At 42.7% G+C, this 17,687-nt stretch overlaps 1 protein-coding gene across 1 annotated transcript; it reads right to left on the reverse strand.

The window, feature by feature from the left end:
* Positions 1–217: 217 nt before the first annotated feature.
* Positions 218–15,701, reverse strand: mdc1 (mediator of DNA damage checkpoint 1). Its single transcript, XM_084053126.1, has 13 exons — positions 15,676–15,701; positions 14,754–14,896; positions 14,021–14,638; positions 13,531–13,585; positions 11,633–12,717; positions 11,129–11,191; positions 10,655–10,795; positions 5,861–9,528; positions 4,900–5,007; positions 4,281–4,463; positions 3,124–3,249; positions 2,100–2,210; positions 218–856 (listed from the first exon to the last, which is right to left on the reverse strand). The coding sequence occupies exons 2-13, from the start codon at positions 14,893–14,895 to the stop codon at positions 647–649; spliced, it is 6,510 nt and encodes a 2,169-aa protein (XP_083909252.1). The 5' UTR covers position 14,896; positions 15,676–15,701; the 3' UTR covers positions 218–646.
* Between the last annotated feature and the right edge of the window lie 1,986 nt (positions 15,702–17,687).

Here is a 17,687-nt window from a genome sequence, read left to right on the forward strand (position 1 = left end):
GGCACTTACATGTACATGTCTTACATGGCTATAGCTGGTTTACCCGCCCCTCCCCACCCACAACCTTTTTTTTTATATCATGTTTTATAGCTATATCAGCAAATATTTTGAGAATGCTTAGCTTTACAGTAGGCCTGTATAGTGGTAATAATAATAATCATAGCCTACAAACCAGAAGCTTTGTACAAAATGTTTATTTTATTAAAGTCAGCAGAGATAATATAATAGTACAATATACGGATACACAAAAACATGAAGCAGCATTGGTACAATCATCTGTCCATCAATCAGTTCTAATATCAGACATCTACCACTTGAAGAAGGGTCATCCTTATGTTTAAAACAGAACATTCATCACTACCTAGCAAATTGGTTTAAAGACACAGTCTATGTTCTTAAGATGAAAAACAACAACAACAAAACAGTATTCAAGTCAAATGCAGGCACTCACAGGTTAGAGCTAATTAGTCTGCTTTGATGGGAATTCATAAGCATCCAAGATCCAACTATATCTTTAGGATGCTGTAGAAGTCCCTGACAGTGAAGGGTCCATGTAGTTCAGGGGTAAAGGGTGAAATATCAGCACCAGGATGGGGACTAGAAAAAGTGATTTATTTGTCCTCTCTGTGTTTCTACATTGCTGACCCTATGACTTCTTCCTGCCCCTCCCTCTGCTTGCTGCAGCCTGGGGGCAGGTGTTGGCAGCGGAGACCGACAAGATGTGGGTCTCCAAGTCCACCTTCTGCTGAAGGATCCCTGTTAGGACGAACTCAGCGGTGACGATGGGGAGAGAGGCAGAGACGGCCGGGCTGCAGAGTGCCCAGTCCTTCTCACATGAGACCACCACCGTGTGGGCCTGAGATAGATGGGAGAGAAAGAAATCTCAGAAGCCAGTTTAACCATATGAACCCTACGGTCCCTATTCTGGGGGCGAACATTTGGTAAAAAATAGCAGATCTACAAGCTCACAACACACGCAGTGCAATGCATTGTGACGCGCTGTGATCTTTTAGGTCAGCTATTTTCAGCGAAAACATTTGGTGTAGAGCAGGGATGTCCAACTCATTTTGGGGTGGGGGCCGCATTGGTCAAAAAATGACTTGATGTGGGCACGCGGACACACATGCGCGGTCATGCGCATTCAGTTATACAGCATTGTCTTTCAGTCTGTTGTCTCAGTCACTGCTATAACTACAGTATATCACTTTAAAAAATGTTATTATAAAGAATGATAGCTACTTTAATTAGCCCCAATAAACCATGTAAAGTAGAATAATTCAATTTAAAGTTAAACAATGTAATGTGTGTGGTTATGGTAATGATTACCATGTCTTAAGTCTGGTTTTCACTACAGTGCCACAATTTTACTAGCAAAATAATTAGATTTAAACAACAATAATTAAAGAACAGAGGATAAGCAAGCATTTTTCTCATTCTTTTTTTCTCTCTCTCTCAATCATTATCACAGGGTTAACAGGTGGAGTTGCCAGTTAGTTATGTTTCTATCCTAAATTCTCATGTCCAAGAGACATATCTTGAAATGTCCATTCTTTTTAAAACCGCCACATTAATTCATAATACAAGACAGCTGTGTCAAGACCAGTGTTGCCAGATTTATTTTGTGAGAGAAATAAGCAACCAGATCTATGAATTTATAGAGGGACAAAAAAAAAAAGAGTGCAGCCCTGGGGGACCCTGTCCAACAAAGTAGGCTGTACAGGGTTTAAGTTAAGCTTGTAGATCTGCTATATCTTTTTATGTTTGAAAATGTATACCTATAATAACATGCCCAAAAGGTTGGACATTTTTAATCAAGTTTACAGAGACACTGATAAAAGAAGAAATATTGTAAACACGAATGAAACAAGATTAATGCAATATATTCTATATTGCATTAATCTTGTTTCATTCGTAGGAAATATATTTGAAATTTAGCAAGTGAGATGAAAACAGAAAAGAAAAACAAGGTGCTTATAAACTTATCTCAACTCCAAAACTCCTGTTTTGGAACTAATTGTTCCACTCCTGTTAGTTGAAACTAATGTTACATAAGCTATGTGAGAGGTCAGCAGAGTAAACGCTCTCAGGCCAAATGGTACCTTGTGTTTAGAGGGCATCTTAGGTAGATATGTAGCTCCACTGCACGAAATGATGTCTTTCATATGGACTGGCTCTGGCAGCACTGACTTTGTGACATGGATTTCATAACCCTGAGCGACAGAGAAGAAAGAGTTATAGTTAAAATGTAGTCTTTGTTGTATTGTAATACACATCCATGTGTCAGTAAACAGGTTGATACACTTGTATAAGGCCTATATAAAGCATCGTTTGAGTAAATGACTTGTATCCAATTATCTCCCATATACTCAACATTCATCTATGTGGAAAAAGAGACAAAGGACTCAAATAAGCTCTGCTTTGAGTTCTGACATGCCAACTCTCTGATAATGAATGAAATGGGTAACTTTTTACATTCAAAGAGTCTAGATGAGCATCACGAGAACCGGAATCTGTATCCGTGTTGACACATCCCAATAACTCTCCTTTTAACCACCATTATGACACAGAGGAGGCTCCGTAATGAGAGTCCGTAATGAAGACTCAACATAACTGTCCACTTCCGTTGGAGGGAAATGCATGTAAAAGACAACCGCTACATTATAGCTGAGGTCCAGTGGCTTCCCCACAAGCCTCAGGAAGATGGGAAACAACGGGCTCTGTGCCTCTCGACTAACTAACCCAGCGATTCTCCACCTTTTACATTTTCAGGACGCCCAGGTTTGAAATGCATTAGGCCACAGACCCCCCAATTTGATAACATTTTTTTATCTCTGGGACTCCAATCTACAATGTAAAATCCTCTAAGAGGGTACAAATGGAATATTTGGTTCCATTTGTACACGTTAACAGTTACAGCCTCATAAGGTTTCTACCTGCTTCCTAACTATCCATCATTTAGCTGGGGAACCCCTAGAACCCCAGTTTGTAAAATTAAGTTTAAAAAGAATATCAGCTCAAAACAAACAAGAGAAAGATGTGTCATCACTGAGTCATCATCGAGGCCCAGACAGACAGACAGACAGACTGGTCTCACACATGACAGAGTGAGTTATTGGTGGATACCTGTAGGAGAGGCTGATTACTGGCCGTCCTTAGGGATTCCTGGAGACAGAAATTAAACTTTTGCTCTTGTTCCATGTCCTTCACTATGAATCCATTAGGAGGAAGGAAGCTTCCAGCTTTACCACACTGACAGAGAGAGAGAGAGAGAGAGAGAGAGAGAGAGAGAGATGATTATGAAATTATAAGAGGGAAAGAAAGCCACATTACTTGCCAAGTGTCTGCATTGACCATGGTTAAAAAGCATAAATAACACACATTTTCCAAAAATGTTGTGATCACGATTATTAGCCATGATTGCTGTCGTCAGTGTCTTGGGAAACAAAACACACGTTTATTGCACTTTTTGCATATTTTATGAATGCTATATAGAGTCTGGAACTACACCTCCCGAAATCCGAGAGAGGAAACTGGCACTTCCGTTCATGAAAATATATTTAAAAATATCTTTACATTTTATTCTTTAATTTCCATTTTTGCTAAGCAGCAAGCTAAATATACGTAGATGATTTGTATTTATATTAGGATAGATTTGCGCGACTGTAAAGACGAAACGGAAGTGGGGAGGAGGCTTCACATCCGGTTTATATTATAATCATGATCAGAGCTTCCGCGTCCCAGACAGTATGACAGGAAACATTTGAAAATTGTGGCAGGCAACAGTCTGGCCACGCAGTCCGATCCGAGAACCATTGACTTTCATGATTAAGGTTTAAGTTAAATATTTCAAAAAGTATAAAATGTATACAGTATGTTGCGAGATTACACGCACACTTAGAAAAAAAGCACCCTTCGGGCGTGTGCAGATTTTCAATGAATATTTACACAAATCTCCACCATTCTTTGACCAGGTCTTCAACTATTAATTGACAAAATTAAACATGCATTTCATCACAGGCTTGTATTTGTGCATGTGCATACATACACATATACTGTATGCATCACAGAGTGAAGGTAAAGATAGTACCCATGACCACCATTAACTGTCAACATGTCAACTAACCTTCTGTAAAAACTAATAGAAGAATAAAGAATAAACCCACACACTCATCTGCTCCAATGTAATTTAATGACAACGTTTCGAGCCGTTGTCATTAAATTACATTGGAGCAGACGAGTGTGCAGGTTTATTCTTCTTCTGTTTTTTTTCTTCAACTAACCTTCTGTAGCCATTGGGTGTTCACAATGGGGATTCCCCTGGCGACGGCACACAGGAACTTGACTGTCCGGCGCACCTTGTCTGTCACCAGGTAGGTCATGTCCGACACATCCCGGGCCAAGCTACCTCCCAGGCGAGACAACACCTTCTCCCCTGTCTCATCCGCCACCCCTGTGAACAACACCTGAGAGAGAAGGAGAGACGGAAAGAGAGATGCAAACTCTGAAAAGAAAAATGTACTTTTCCCACCTAAAACTCTTCTTTTATCCTCACTGACACCAAGTAAAAGCTACAAATCTTAATATTGACTCCTGTGTTTGCATCTTTTCACAACACAACACTTCACTGTTATTATTTAGTATAGTACGTCTGTACATACAATCTACCCTTTATTTTGTCATGTAATGAAAGGGTTTAGCAATATTTGTTATTCCTGAACTGAAAATAATCGAGAGCGATATTTAGAAAGACAGAGGGTGAGGGTGAGTTTTTGGTGCCATTATATGCATCGAAACATTATGCAATTACTTTGTACTGTACATGTTTACAGATTCATTATCTACAGACACATAGGGACTGTGTAATTACAACTAAAATATATGATCATCACAATTATTTACCTTGCAGGCCTGGTTAGCAGCATTCCCAGATACGCGAGGACTCTTAATCTTGGTAGAGGATTCTATTGGAGACCCTCGCTTCCTGGAGACATTAGGGGTCTTTGGCACCTAACATGGAAAGGCAAGTAAAAAAAAGGAGAAACAAAAAGTTAAACAAATAATGATAGAAATTGTAACATAAACATTGAATTAATTAAAACATTAAGAGATGGACGTTTTTGTTTTCATTTCACTTCCTTGTTTAGCCTACTTCCTGTCTCTTAATCATTGCCTGTGTATTCACCTGCTTTACTGTATGTACCTCATCATAACATTTTCAGTCATGATGTGTTCTCTCTTGTCTTGTGGCTTGTCATACCTTTTTGCTTCTTACTTTATTCGATTTGTTTGTTTTGAGGTTAAGTGTTTTGGGGGGTAAATCAAAGTTTGTTTTTTTACTCTTTTATTTTGAGCACATACATTTGATGAATATGAAATTACAAAGATGAGTGGTGACTAAAGGCAAGGGTCGTAAGCCATGCCATAGCGATAGAAACTACTCAGTAAAATACTCTCAGTAATGGTGAGGCAGAGTGGTCAGGGTACTTAGGTTACTCAAAGACAGGGAGAGACCCAGCGAGTGACTAGCGTTAATTGAACAGCATTATAACACTGGGGAAAAACAGTGACTCAAGAAGAACATTAAGTCCTTCCGTTAGGGTAAAAGCCTACATATTACATCCTGCATGCTTAGTTGACACAAATCATTTACCAGGCTTCTTTCTTCAGGCCTGATTTAGATTTTGAAGTATTTTACAAACAAATATGTTTAAAAACTGACCCCAAAGTTTGTGTAGATCACAAACTCAGGTTCGAATAAATTATATAACTCAATATTCCCCAAGTGAGGTGTTTCTTTTTTGTCCTCAGCCTTGTCGGAACAGCACGCAATCCACCGATTTATGGAGTCACTCATTATTACCTGTGATGATGACGCACTGGCATCCTGGTCTGTGGAACCGTGAGCCGAGGTTTCACCATCCTCCTGCCTCTCTTCCTTCTTCTTCTGGGCTGTTGACTGCCTGCCTCTGCCTTTCTTCCTAGGAGTCTCCTCTTCCATTTTCTCAATCTTTACTTTGGACTCCCCATCGGCGCATGGCACTTTTGCGCTCTGCCTACCCTGAGCTCTACCCCCCCTGTTGGCTGGGGCAGGAGCAGGTTCATCTTCCTTTGCTTCCACCATGCCCTCCTCCTCATCTGCAGCTGCCGCCTCTGCTCTTCTCCCCCTCTGGACTTTCCCCTTCCCTTGGGACATTTTGGAACTTTCTCCTTCCTCTTCCTCTAGCTCCCTCTTTCTTCCTTTTCCTCTGCCGGTCTTTTTAGCCTCAACTTCTTCATTGACTTCAACTGCAGCCTCGACAGGCTTTGACTTTCGTCCTTGACCCCTGCCCTTAACGTTGCCATTAGGTTCAAGCAAATCTTCTGTGGCACTTTCTTCCACCTGAGTTGTTCGGTCCTTCGCAGCTGCAGCTGTGAGCTCAGTGTCACTGGCTTCGGCTCGCCTTCGCCCCCTTGTGGTACCAGGCTGCTGGGAATCTGCCTTCTCCTCAATGGCTGCTTGGGAAGCATCATTAGATGCAGCCTCAACTTTCTGAATCTTCCTGCCCCTGGCTGGGGTTTTGGGAGCCGAGGCCTGGTCATTCTGACTACCTCCGACCACACACGCCTCAGGCTTTGGAGCTGACCTCCTGCCTCTTCCTCGACCTCGGCCCCTGCCCAGCGAACTCGCACCGCAGCTGGAGACTTCTGAGTTGAGGGAGTCAAACATATTGGACTTAGAATTAGAAAGGACACCTGGCGTGGGAGCATCGTTGCTCCTGCTCTCGTCTGTCCCGTCTCTCTCGGCAAAGGACTCTCCGGTCACCGTCGCTCGCCTGCCGCTGGATCTGCTCCCAGCGGTCGGCTGACTGGTCTTCATGGTCCCTCGGCCCCTTCCTCTCTTCTGGCTGTTGATGCTGGAAAATGATGTTTCAGAGCTGACAGAGTTGGATGAGTTGGAGCGAGACCTGGTTCTGAGGAACGGGCCACCTGTGCTGGTTGAGTCATTGGGCTCGGGTTCCAGTACCTCTGCAGACATGGTGGTTGTTCTGGTTGCCCTTCGACCCCTTGCGGGAGTTTTGGGATTGACTTCCTGCTTCGCCTGGAGCACCCTGGCTTGCTGTTTCTCCACAGCCTCTTTTAGTAAGCGTTCTTTTTCTTCTTTCTTCCTCTCTTCTTCCTCCTTCTCTTCCCTTTCCCTCTCAAGTCTTTCTCGCTCCTCATTTTCCTGCAGTGTCCGTTCTTTTTCTTCTCGTTTCGTTCTTTCCCTTTCTGTTCTTTCTGAATTCTCACGCTCTAGCTTCTCTCGTTCTTCCCTCTCTTTTCTTTCCCTCAACTCTCTTTCTTGCTCTTCTCTTTCCTTTCGTAATTTTTCTGATTTTTCTTTTTTCTCCCTCTGTTTTCTTTCCTTTTCTATTCTTTCCCTCTCTTTTCTTTCCCTTTCTATTCTCTTTTTCTCCTCTCTTTCCAGTCTCTCCTTCTCCTGTCTTTCTGCCATTTCTCTCACTAGTCTCTCTTCATCCTCTCTCCTTTCCCTCTCAAGTCGCTCTTTCTCTTTCTGTATCCGTTCTTTTTCTTCTTCTTCTTTCTTTCTTTCCCTTTCTGTTCTTTCTCTTTCCTCTCTTTCTGAATTCTCCCGCTCCAGCTTCTCTCGTTCCTCCCTCTCTTTTCTTTCCCTTTCTATTCTCTCTTTCTCCTCTCTTTCCAGTCTCTCCTTCTCTTCTCTTTCCACTCGCTCCCGTTTCTCCCTCTCCTCTCTTTCTGCCATTTCTCTCACTAGTCTCTCTTCCTCCTCTCTCCTTTCCCTCTCAAGTCTCTCTCTCTCTTCCTGCTCCCTATTTTCTGTCTCCTGTCTTTCTTCTTCTCTTCGCCTCTTTTCCCCCTCCATCCTCTCCCTCTCATCTCGTTCCTTTTGAAGTTTGCCTTGCATCTCTTTGTGTTCCTGTTCAAGCTCCTCTTCCTCTGCCCTCTTATCTCTCTGTTGCTTGGAGGACTTCCTGCCTCTACCGCGTGTCACTGGCTCAACCTTCTCCTCTTCCTCACTCTCCCCGTCCCCTCCCTCCGCCTCCTCTTCGGGGACTGCCAGCCTCCCTCTCCGTCCTCTGCTGGTGGTCTGGCCCCTCCCTCTCGTCTGTCTCCTTGGAGGCCCTGAGGTCTCATCCTGGTCCTCTGCGGCCACTCCTCTGGCCGATCTCCCTCGTCTCCCTGTGCTGCTGGGCCCGGCCTCAGACTCTCTCCCTTTCCCTCGACTCCGAGGCCACCTTGCCGTTTGTGCCTCGGCTTTGGGTTCGTCTTCCTTTCCACCCTCTTCTATTTCACACGTGGCTATAGGCTGAGTTACAGTGGTGGGCACCTGAGCACCAGAGCACATTGCCTCCTCTTGTAGGTTATTTTTCCGCGACTTGCCCCTCCTTTTAGGAGACAGAGGTTTGGTTACCTGTCCATCCTCTTGGACTCCGTCATAAGCAGACACAGTCCGGGTTTCAGCGGCAGAGACATCACACTCCTGTGATTCAATGAGCCTCTGAGCCTTGGTTCTTCTCTTGCGTGTGACTGGAAGTGGCTCCTCTTCGTCGCTTTCCTCAGTTTCACTTGCAGCCATTACGGGCTGAGTTTCAGCAGTGGAAAGCAGAGAAACAGTTGTGGGCTGTGACTCCTGAGATTCAACAAGCCTCCTAGCCTTGCCAGTTCTCTTGCGTGTGACTGGAAGCGGTTCATCTTCGTCGCTTTCCTCAGTTTCACTTGCAGGCACTAAGGGCTGAATTTCAGAAGTGGAGAGCAGAGAAACAGTCGCCAGTGGTGACTCCTGCGATTCAACAAGTCTCTGAGACTTGGCTGTTCTTTTACGTGAAGCTGGAAGTGATTCATATGTAGCAATCATAGGCTGAGTTTCGGCAGAGGAGAGGTTCTCGCAGGTCGACACCTCTTGAGGAGAAGGTTTGACTTCTGCCACATCCTCCTCCTCCTCATAGGCACACATCAATTGAGTTTCAGCCGTGGCGACAGCAGATGTGGAAGCGACAACCAATGGCTGAGTTTCAGCCGTGGCGAGGTCTGTCCTCGCGCCACCGTCTCCTTCATCATCCTCCGTATCGCTGTCAGACTCTGGGATGTATGCCTGTGTTGCCTCCGTTGCAACATTTATATGCTGGATGGGCTTCTTCTCTTCACCTCCATAGACCTGTGTAGCCTCCATGGCCAAATCGACAGGTAAGTAGGCTTGGGTAGCTTCCAGATACACATCCCCGACCATGGAGACAAAGTTTTGGGTGCTCTCCATGGCTAGACATTGGGCTTGGGGAGGCAGCTGGCTCCTATCTGACAGCCCACGCTGAAAAGAGTCTCCTGCGGTGGTGGCCTGTTCCTGGTCCTCAGATAAAAGTTCCAGGGCAAAAGATTGGGTGTCGTCTAGGGTGGGGTCTCCTGGAAGATTGGCCTGGCGGTCCCGGGACTCCAGTATGAAGGACTGGGTCTCAGCCACAACAGGGTCATCGTCCTCCTGGCTGTCGGAACAGGATGATGATAAAGGTCTTGTGCTAGATGAAAAAGGGCCTTGGAAAGATAGAAAAGACAAAACAAATTACATATTATTACAGTACACATTGTAGAGGCTCATTAACATGACCACACATTTAATGTGTTTCCTTTGCACCGTCTCACTACTGTGTCTTACCGTCTCAATGCTTAATGGTTCATGTAATGTAAAGCACCGAGTTGCCTTCTTGAATTGTGCTATACAATTAAACTTGCCTTGCTAACTGCTCTAATGTGTAATTTAGACAAAAAAAGAGATCTTTCTTCCTATATGAATAAAGTTCAAATAAAATAAAGCGCTCAAACGAGGTAGGAAAACGTGTCTGGACATGTGAACGATGGCAGCTAGTTGAAACACCAACGGACTCGAGTCTGTTAATGTCCTTTATTCACTAAAATAGCTCTCCTTTACTTCATGATCAGCTTCTCTCTGTATGAAATATTTCACTTTATCTTCATCCCATTGTGTAATCTTCTTGTGTGTTTGTTCTGTCCATTCTTTCTGTATTTCCTGTCGCTCTGTGTTGTAACGGCAACATTAATGTTACACTAACCCCTCTACTGGAAACACGGTGACCATTACCACGTGATGCTGACCCAATGACGTTGATTCCCAATCTAGAAGTTTTACTCTGAGTGTTTACAAGTTAAATTAACATTAAGGAATTTACTGTGCATGCCGTTTTGTGAGATTAGATGAATTTGCACCAAAAATACTGTAAGAAATTTCATTTATAATTTCCAACGCAGCCACCATAATTTTCGTCTGGGAAAGAGGCAGAAATAAGGCACAGAGAGAAAAAAATAACATTGCTAAAAATACAACCTCAAGTTACTGACGGTCATTTTTACTTTACAAATTGTGGACATGGCCAATTGGCACGGGATTAACATCACAGACGGCTTCCACAATTACTACAAATTATCAAAGGTGCCCACTTCTTAGGTAATACTAGTCCAGTGTGAATAGGGCAATTGAGGCTCTCCACATGAAACCATAATTTCCTTGTAATTTGCTGTACACTTGTCTTGTACATTTCTGTGTATTGTTTTAATATAAATGTCTCTTGAACCAGAGACATTTCCACTGTCTGGTACAATGGTACAAGTTAGTTGAGTGATCATTTATCGTATCATTACTTACGTTTGAATGGATCTGGAGAAGAACTGAAGAATGCCTGAGTTTCCATTTCCTCTACTGCTCCCTTGTGTTTGAAACGCTGAGGAAGGCCGACGTGCCGAAATGCATCCGTTTCTCTAGGTAGACTGCTGTTGCTGTGCAAACCTATTAAAAAGAACAAAAGAAACTACTCAAGAGAGTGTGGATAATCCTTTCATTATATATCTTCAAGAATCTGCACCCAGTTAAATTATAAGAACCTACACCCCAAGACTCCCCTTAAGTTGAGCGCGCCTTCTCCTGACGGACTTGATCCGGTAGGAGAGTTGCCTTGCTCTCCACATGAAACCATCATTTCCTTGTCATTTGCTGTACACTTGTCTTGTACATTTCTGTGTATTATTTTCATATAAATTTCTCTTGAACCAGGGACATTTCCATTGTCTGGTAGGTACAATGGTACAAGTTAGTTGAGTGATTTATCGTATCATTACTCACGTTTCAATGGATCTGGAGAAGAATTGAAGAATGCCTGAGTCGCCATTTCCTCTATTGCTCCCTCTGCCATCATAACAAAAGAAAATATTTATTATATTTTTCGATATATTGTGATGCATTGTAATGGGTGCAAGATTATGGCTCATAACTTTTAACATTCTTGTGTTAAACATAGTAGTTAAAATGACAGACTGCTATAAAAAATGTCTATTTCCCCGATTTTTTACTATTGTGAGAGCAATGTTAAACGTAACATAACAATTCCCAAGGCATTCAGTGTGTCCAGAGACCACACCCACCCACATCACATTTAAGTTCATGTAGGAAAAAGATTGTCCAGAGCCTTTGTTAAAAGGCTCCATTTTACATAGCCTTTGAAAGTGAGCTATGGACACACAGAAGAGATTGGGAATTGAAATGGCAGATTTTCACATCCTTACAATAGGAATATAAATAAACCAAATTAATTGAACAGCCCTTCAAAACACAATATGAGTGAATTACCCTTTGGTGTAGAGAACCTCTGCAGTGGAGGTATTCTAGAAACACCTGAGAACTGGCCTTCTTTACTTGCCAGTGCACCGCCTTCCTCCCCATTCTCCTCATTGTCAGTACTACTGACCCGAGACAGGTCAGCTACGTCGGCTGCGACACCGACAGTTGATGAGGAGTCCGTCATAACTTTGGTCAATGATGATGGCGTGGCGCTTGCTTCCTTGGCGACAACTGGTGGGAGCAAAGGTGCGTCTTCCTCAAGATCTGTATCGCTATCAGATAAGATCTCCAGATCAGCACCTGTGTCAACAACAGCCCCTGTGAGTTGGCCGGTAACGACAGGGACGACACTTTCATCATCCGTGTCGCTGTCTAAACACAGGTTGCTAGACGGAGCGGCAGACATGGATTCAATCCCGCCAGAGTTTGAAAGGACTGTAGGGGTCGCCTCTAGTTTAGAGCTAGCGTTCTTTGGCCCGCTGTCAACACCTTGCACCTCCTCCTCGACATCTGTGTCACTGTCTAGATGGAAATCCACGGGCTGCGCTGAAGTTTTGGTGGCTGTCTCCGACACAATGTCATCATCGGTGTCACTGTCCTCTGCAGTGAGGCCTGTGGGCTGAACGACCGGAATACGTCTGGTGGGTTTGGCGACATCATCGGAAGCGGGGACTGATACAGCACCTGTGTCTACAACCACATGACTCTCGTTTTCCTCGTCGACATCCGTGTCGCTGTCCACGTGAAACTGGGAAAGCTCCGCTGGGGGGTCGGCTGCTGGTGAGTGGGAGGATAGTAGACCCGCTCCGCAATCTGACATCTTCATGTCTCCCTCCTCCTCCTCCTCCTCTGTATCACTATCCATGTTAAAAGCAGGTTTGGCAACTGCATGGGATGCCAGTGTAGACAGCACAGGTGATCCATCTTCCTTGGGCAGGCTGAACGATACTTTCCTTGGTTCCTCCTCCTCTTCACTGTCATCCGCGATCACCTGTGACCTTTTTTTCCGCAGCTGCTGTCGCCCTGCATCACTGTCCTCGCTGAAGCTGACACGCTTCTTAGGTTTATTTGTAATGGAGGACGGTGTGATGGGACTGCACAGTGGAGAAACAAGTTGTCAAGTTATAACTAAAGAAGAGTGTTGATTAGGTACTGTAGGCTTATGTCATAGTCTATATGCACATGATCTATGTACCGGTAGAAGCACTTGTAACTACAAGTACTTACCGAGTACCGAATGAAACAACTACTTGTAATGACACCTGAATTTCCCTCTGGGGATCAATCAAGGTTTATCTTATTATCTTAGCTTACTTAGAGCTGGGCTCATGTATCATCTATTGTTGTAATTATATAGTTATAGTTAGTTATATAGTTCATGCAAAGGCTGGCTGTACAGTATCTGCAAACAGCATCATTGTGGTGCTCTCAAGCCCCATAATGGGCTGTTCATGCTACATCCAGACTAAGACTGGCTTAAGTGCCTGTGTGTTCTGCCCGTGTATTAATATAAGTCTTACGTATTTACCTTTTTAATGATTTTATTTCCTGTCTTGTATTTTTATACTTTTTTGTATGCATTTCTATGGACCTGAGTCCGCTAATTGAATAGTGAGATTTCCTTTTTTCAGTATTGTGAATTACAATACATAGTGCAGTAAGTTTGATCTTTTAATTATCACCAAAGCAATCACTAAGCCAGATTCATGAAATACTTGAGAATGCCAGCTACAGTTCTGGTCTGACTTCCAGCTGAAGTTCAATGTGATGAACATTAACTAGACAGTTTGACTCCTATCAAGGATTAGGACAAGTCACACACTCACTACTTTTTTTCTTACCCTTCAACAACACTCTCTCTTTGTGCCCTTATACTGTAGTTCTATCAAACATATTTAGTCATTTACCTCTCTGGGATGAGGTTGCTTCTAGGACTGGACATCATGGAGTCAGATTCAGACACTGAGAAAAGGGAGAAACGTATGACAACATGTTGTCCACTAAACAATATCAAAGACTCACACACACACACACACACACACACACACACACACACACACACACACACACACACACACACACACACACACACACACACACACACACACACACACACACACACACACACACACACACACACACACACACACAACATTACTGTAGGTTCACATATAAAGTAAATATACCCCCAGGTACCCCTGCTTACCCATTATGCAGCAATAGTATAATAGGAGCAGCCTATGTATAAATCTATGTGAAATCTCTGCATGATCATAGAAGGGAAAGAAAGAAACTATAAGCTAGATAAAGACCAAGCTACATGAAACACGAACACAAAACAGACATCTGAACGCCTTACGGCACATAAACTGTATATTACACAGACAGTTTACCTACCAACAGTCTTTCCCCGCCAGCCTGGTCTCCCCACTTGGTCTTCATCCGAGTCAGATTCTGGGACTAGGGTTTCTTGTAGCTGTGTTCGACTTTTGTCAGAGCACAAGGCCTTGGTGCTGGCAAGAGTCTTCCATGACTCTTCTTCATCTGTCATCAGCAACCGAACTAATGCCTTTTTGTTTCTATTGACAGAGTTCTCATTATCTTTGCTTGTGCCAGTCCCGGAGTCTTGGTCCCTGTTGGTGCCAAAGGGTTGAGCCTCTTTTTCTGTGTCAGTAGAACTATGAGCCCTACCCGAGTCTCCACTGTTCACTGGATTTCCCTCTTCTTCACTATGCGTTTTGTCCACGGGGCAGCTGACATACTGGCATGGGATGTCTGCCACCACTAAACTGTCCCCCTCACTTAGGGCATAGCGAACATGAGGGGTCAGTTTGCGGCGGCCTTTACGGGTCCCGTTCATGCTTCCCAGGTCCCACACCAATGCCTCCCTGGTGCCACGGTAGACAGTGAGACAGATGGTTGTGTGTTGTTTGGATACTGAGCGGGCGACGAGGGGCACGTTGCAGGTGTCAGGGTCACGGCCCAGCACATTTTCTCCCAAGTAGAGGGGTAACTCTAAGTGAGAGAAGAAAAAAATGCACATGACAGTTTATCAGGCAATTAGCCAAGAGATTAGCAGACTGTAGTAGGTGAACAGCAACAGTAAAACATCAGATTACTTTTCACTCACCAGTCTCAAGAATATGTTCATTCTTTAACACTTGCAGTTTGGCCAAGGGTTCTCCCCTCTTGTTTTCTCTTTCCTCTTCTTCTTCTTCATCTTCTTCATCTGACTCCAATACATAGTCATCAATCATCTGAGTGGCATCCATTCTTCACACAGGACAAGAATCACAAGACAGAAAGGTTGTGATAAATAAAAATGAACCATGAAGTGATTGTTGTCTTTGAAAATGTAGATAATAGGCCACTGGGCAAACAGCTATAGTAGTAATTAATTTCAGATGGCTAGCCTAACTAACAATTGTTTTCTTTGCGTTTTACAAACTGGTGGCCATGGATATAATTTATATAGATCAGTGGACATAATGATGTATTTAAGTCAGAATTGTATGGATGTTAGTCAACATGGTGTGTGTGTGTGTGTGTGTGTGTGTGTGTGTGTGTGTGTGTGTGTGTGTGTGTGTATGTGTGTGTGTGTGTGTGTGTGTCACGATTTGGTCTGATCATCATTCACAAACGAACCAAAGTGCCCTGGGTGTAGCTACTAAACTAACATCATTGTGAGGTGGATATGTTCACGTGCGAATTATAATGCAAGTTAGTCAGGGTATGAATCACATTGTTGGATTAGACCAGAGCTGTTGGCGTACGGTTACTAGCTTGCCTTCTGGAGCAGACCGCGGGACTTTATTTAATTATTTTTTTAAATACGTTTTCTAGGTACACAACAAAGATTTCTAGCTAAAATAACGTTTGCCTGGACGACTAACGTTGTGGCACAGCTGTGGCTCTATTTTGAAGGGGAAACGACTCTGTCATGACAAAAAAATCAACTATTTTAACCATTTGTAACATGCATGATTTTGTACCTTTCCTTTACAAAGCAAACTGATATATTATGAAGTGTGTACATATTTGCAGGAGCCTACCTTGCACCAGAGAGAGAGTCGATTGATAAGAGGAGATACACTTCCGGTTAAAAGTCACCCCGCCTACACTGGACGATTTCACACATGATTGGTCAATATGAACGTCAGTCAACTTCAGGCATGTAGTCATTGGATAATTATAACGCCACTCCAAATGTAAAGGTTTGTGATTGGACTATGAAGTAACACTGGATTGTTGCCATTTTCGCGCGATCATGCAGGGGGTGTGGTCTGACTGTAGATTTTTGGAAACATGCTTTTGTTTATCTACTAAGAAAGAGTCTGCCTACATGCAGGTGGTACACATTACTACAGTGGTGTAAAGTAACTAAGTACATGTACATTTTGAGTTACTTTTACTTTACTAAAGTATTTCCAGTTTTCAGTACTTTTACTTCTACTCCACTACATCTCAGAGGGGCAAATATTGTACTTTTACTCCACTACAGTTATTTGAAAACTTTAGTTACTAGTTACTTTGTAGATTTTGATTATTATTACAAAACATACATTATCCACTTCAACCCTATATACATTTCGGCCATTTGAAAATAGCTGATCACGACGCATTGTGAGCTTGTAGATCTGCTATTTTCAAAAGATTTGTATACATTTGAAAATTCTGCATAATGAGCACCTTCTACTTTTGGTACTTTATTTTGATACCAATACTTTTGTACTTTTACTGAAGTAAATTTTGAATACCGGACTTTTACTTGTAACAGAGTATTACATTGTAGTATTGATACTTTTACTTAAAGGTAGGGTAAGTGATTTTCTTTGGTTAAAATAAGTGTTAAATAGCTCTATATTCTGATAGTACTCATTGCTATAGAGTGTTTGTTCAGTAAAAGGAGTCTCCTTGTCTCTCCAGCTCTTTATAAAACAGAAAATGCATTTTCGTTTCAGTTTCAGTTTCATTTCCAATTTTATCCAATCAGGATAGAGAACTCAATCAGGATATAGTTTAAACAAGTGAAATTGGAAGTGATGACACTAAGAAATGAGCATGCAAAATTGGAACTGGAACACTATTAAGACACAAATTAAGATTAATAAAAATGGGTACTTTCTCCTGATTGGCTGAGATTTTGACACCTACCGGAAAATGTATTTTCTGTTTATTAAAGAGCTGGAGAGACGGGGAGACTCCTGTTACTGAACAAACACTCTATAGCAATGAGTACTATCAGAATATAGTGCTTTAACCTTTTAACAAAATACTTTTTGTTTTCACCAAAAAATATCACTTACCCTACCTTTAAGTAAAACATGTGAATACTTTTTCCACCACTGCATTAGGCTACTACAGCAGCCTGCCGTCAGTGCCGTACATGTTATATCAGTAACAACAAGAAGATTTTTTTTATTTGATCATTTGTTAAGTGTTTATCTTGTATTTTATTAATACAAGATAAAGTTATTTTGGTTATTATAAGGGTATTGTTTATTACCTATTTAAATGCAGGTGTTATTGTGTGTAATAATAACAAGTATTAATAGTTTCCAATACATTTTTTGAACTTTATTTAATAGCATAAAATAGGAATTATAGGAAATGCTTCTTTTTAGGTGCCCAAATCCAATGGCCAGTCAGGTGAACAGTTATGTTATGTCAGGAAAGGTCAGGAGGAGCTATCAGACCCACGCACAGATGGGTGTATAGCTGGAAGTATCTGAGCTTAGTGTTGAGCCTGGCTGGGCCCAAAGCGTTGAATTAAAGCTGAGCTGTAGTCCACGAACAACATACGGACGTATTTGTACTTCAGCTGTCTGTCATCCAGGTGAGAGAGGACGGTCTGAAGGGCCATGGCGATTGTGTCGTCGGTGGATGTTTGATGTTATGCAAACTGCAAGGGATCCACCAAGGCAGGTAGCATGGAGCAGATGTAATCTCTCACCACCACTTTCTATTTCAAAGCATTTGCTGATTATTGGAGTAAGGGCAACAGGTCGCCAGTCCCTCAGGCATGTGACCTTGTTTGGAGTGCTTTGGAATGGGCACAGTGGTG

Source organism: Gymnoscopelus microlampas, assembly GCF_963454915.1.
Source record: "Gymnoscopelus microlampas genome assembly, chromosome: 3".
Lineage (NCBI taxonomy): Eukaryota > Metazoa > Chordata > Actinopteri > Myctophiformes > Myctophidae > Gymnoscopelus > Gymnoscopelus microlampas.

Coding starts and splice junctions, on each gene's coding strand:
- mdc1 (XM_084053126.1), bottom strand. CDS start 14,895: ATGGATGCCACTCAGATGATTGATGACTATGTATTGGAGTCAGATGAA. Junction 10,796..11,128: donor TTCTCCAGATCCATTGAAAC/GTGAGTAATGAT, acceptor TCTTTTTAATAG/GTTTGCACAGCAACAGCAGT. Junction 4,464..4,899: donor CTGCTAACCAGGCCTGCAAG/GTAAATAATTGT, acceptor CTTCTCTCTCAG/GTGTTGTTCACAGGGGTGGC.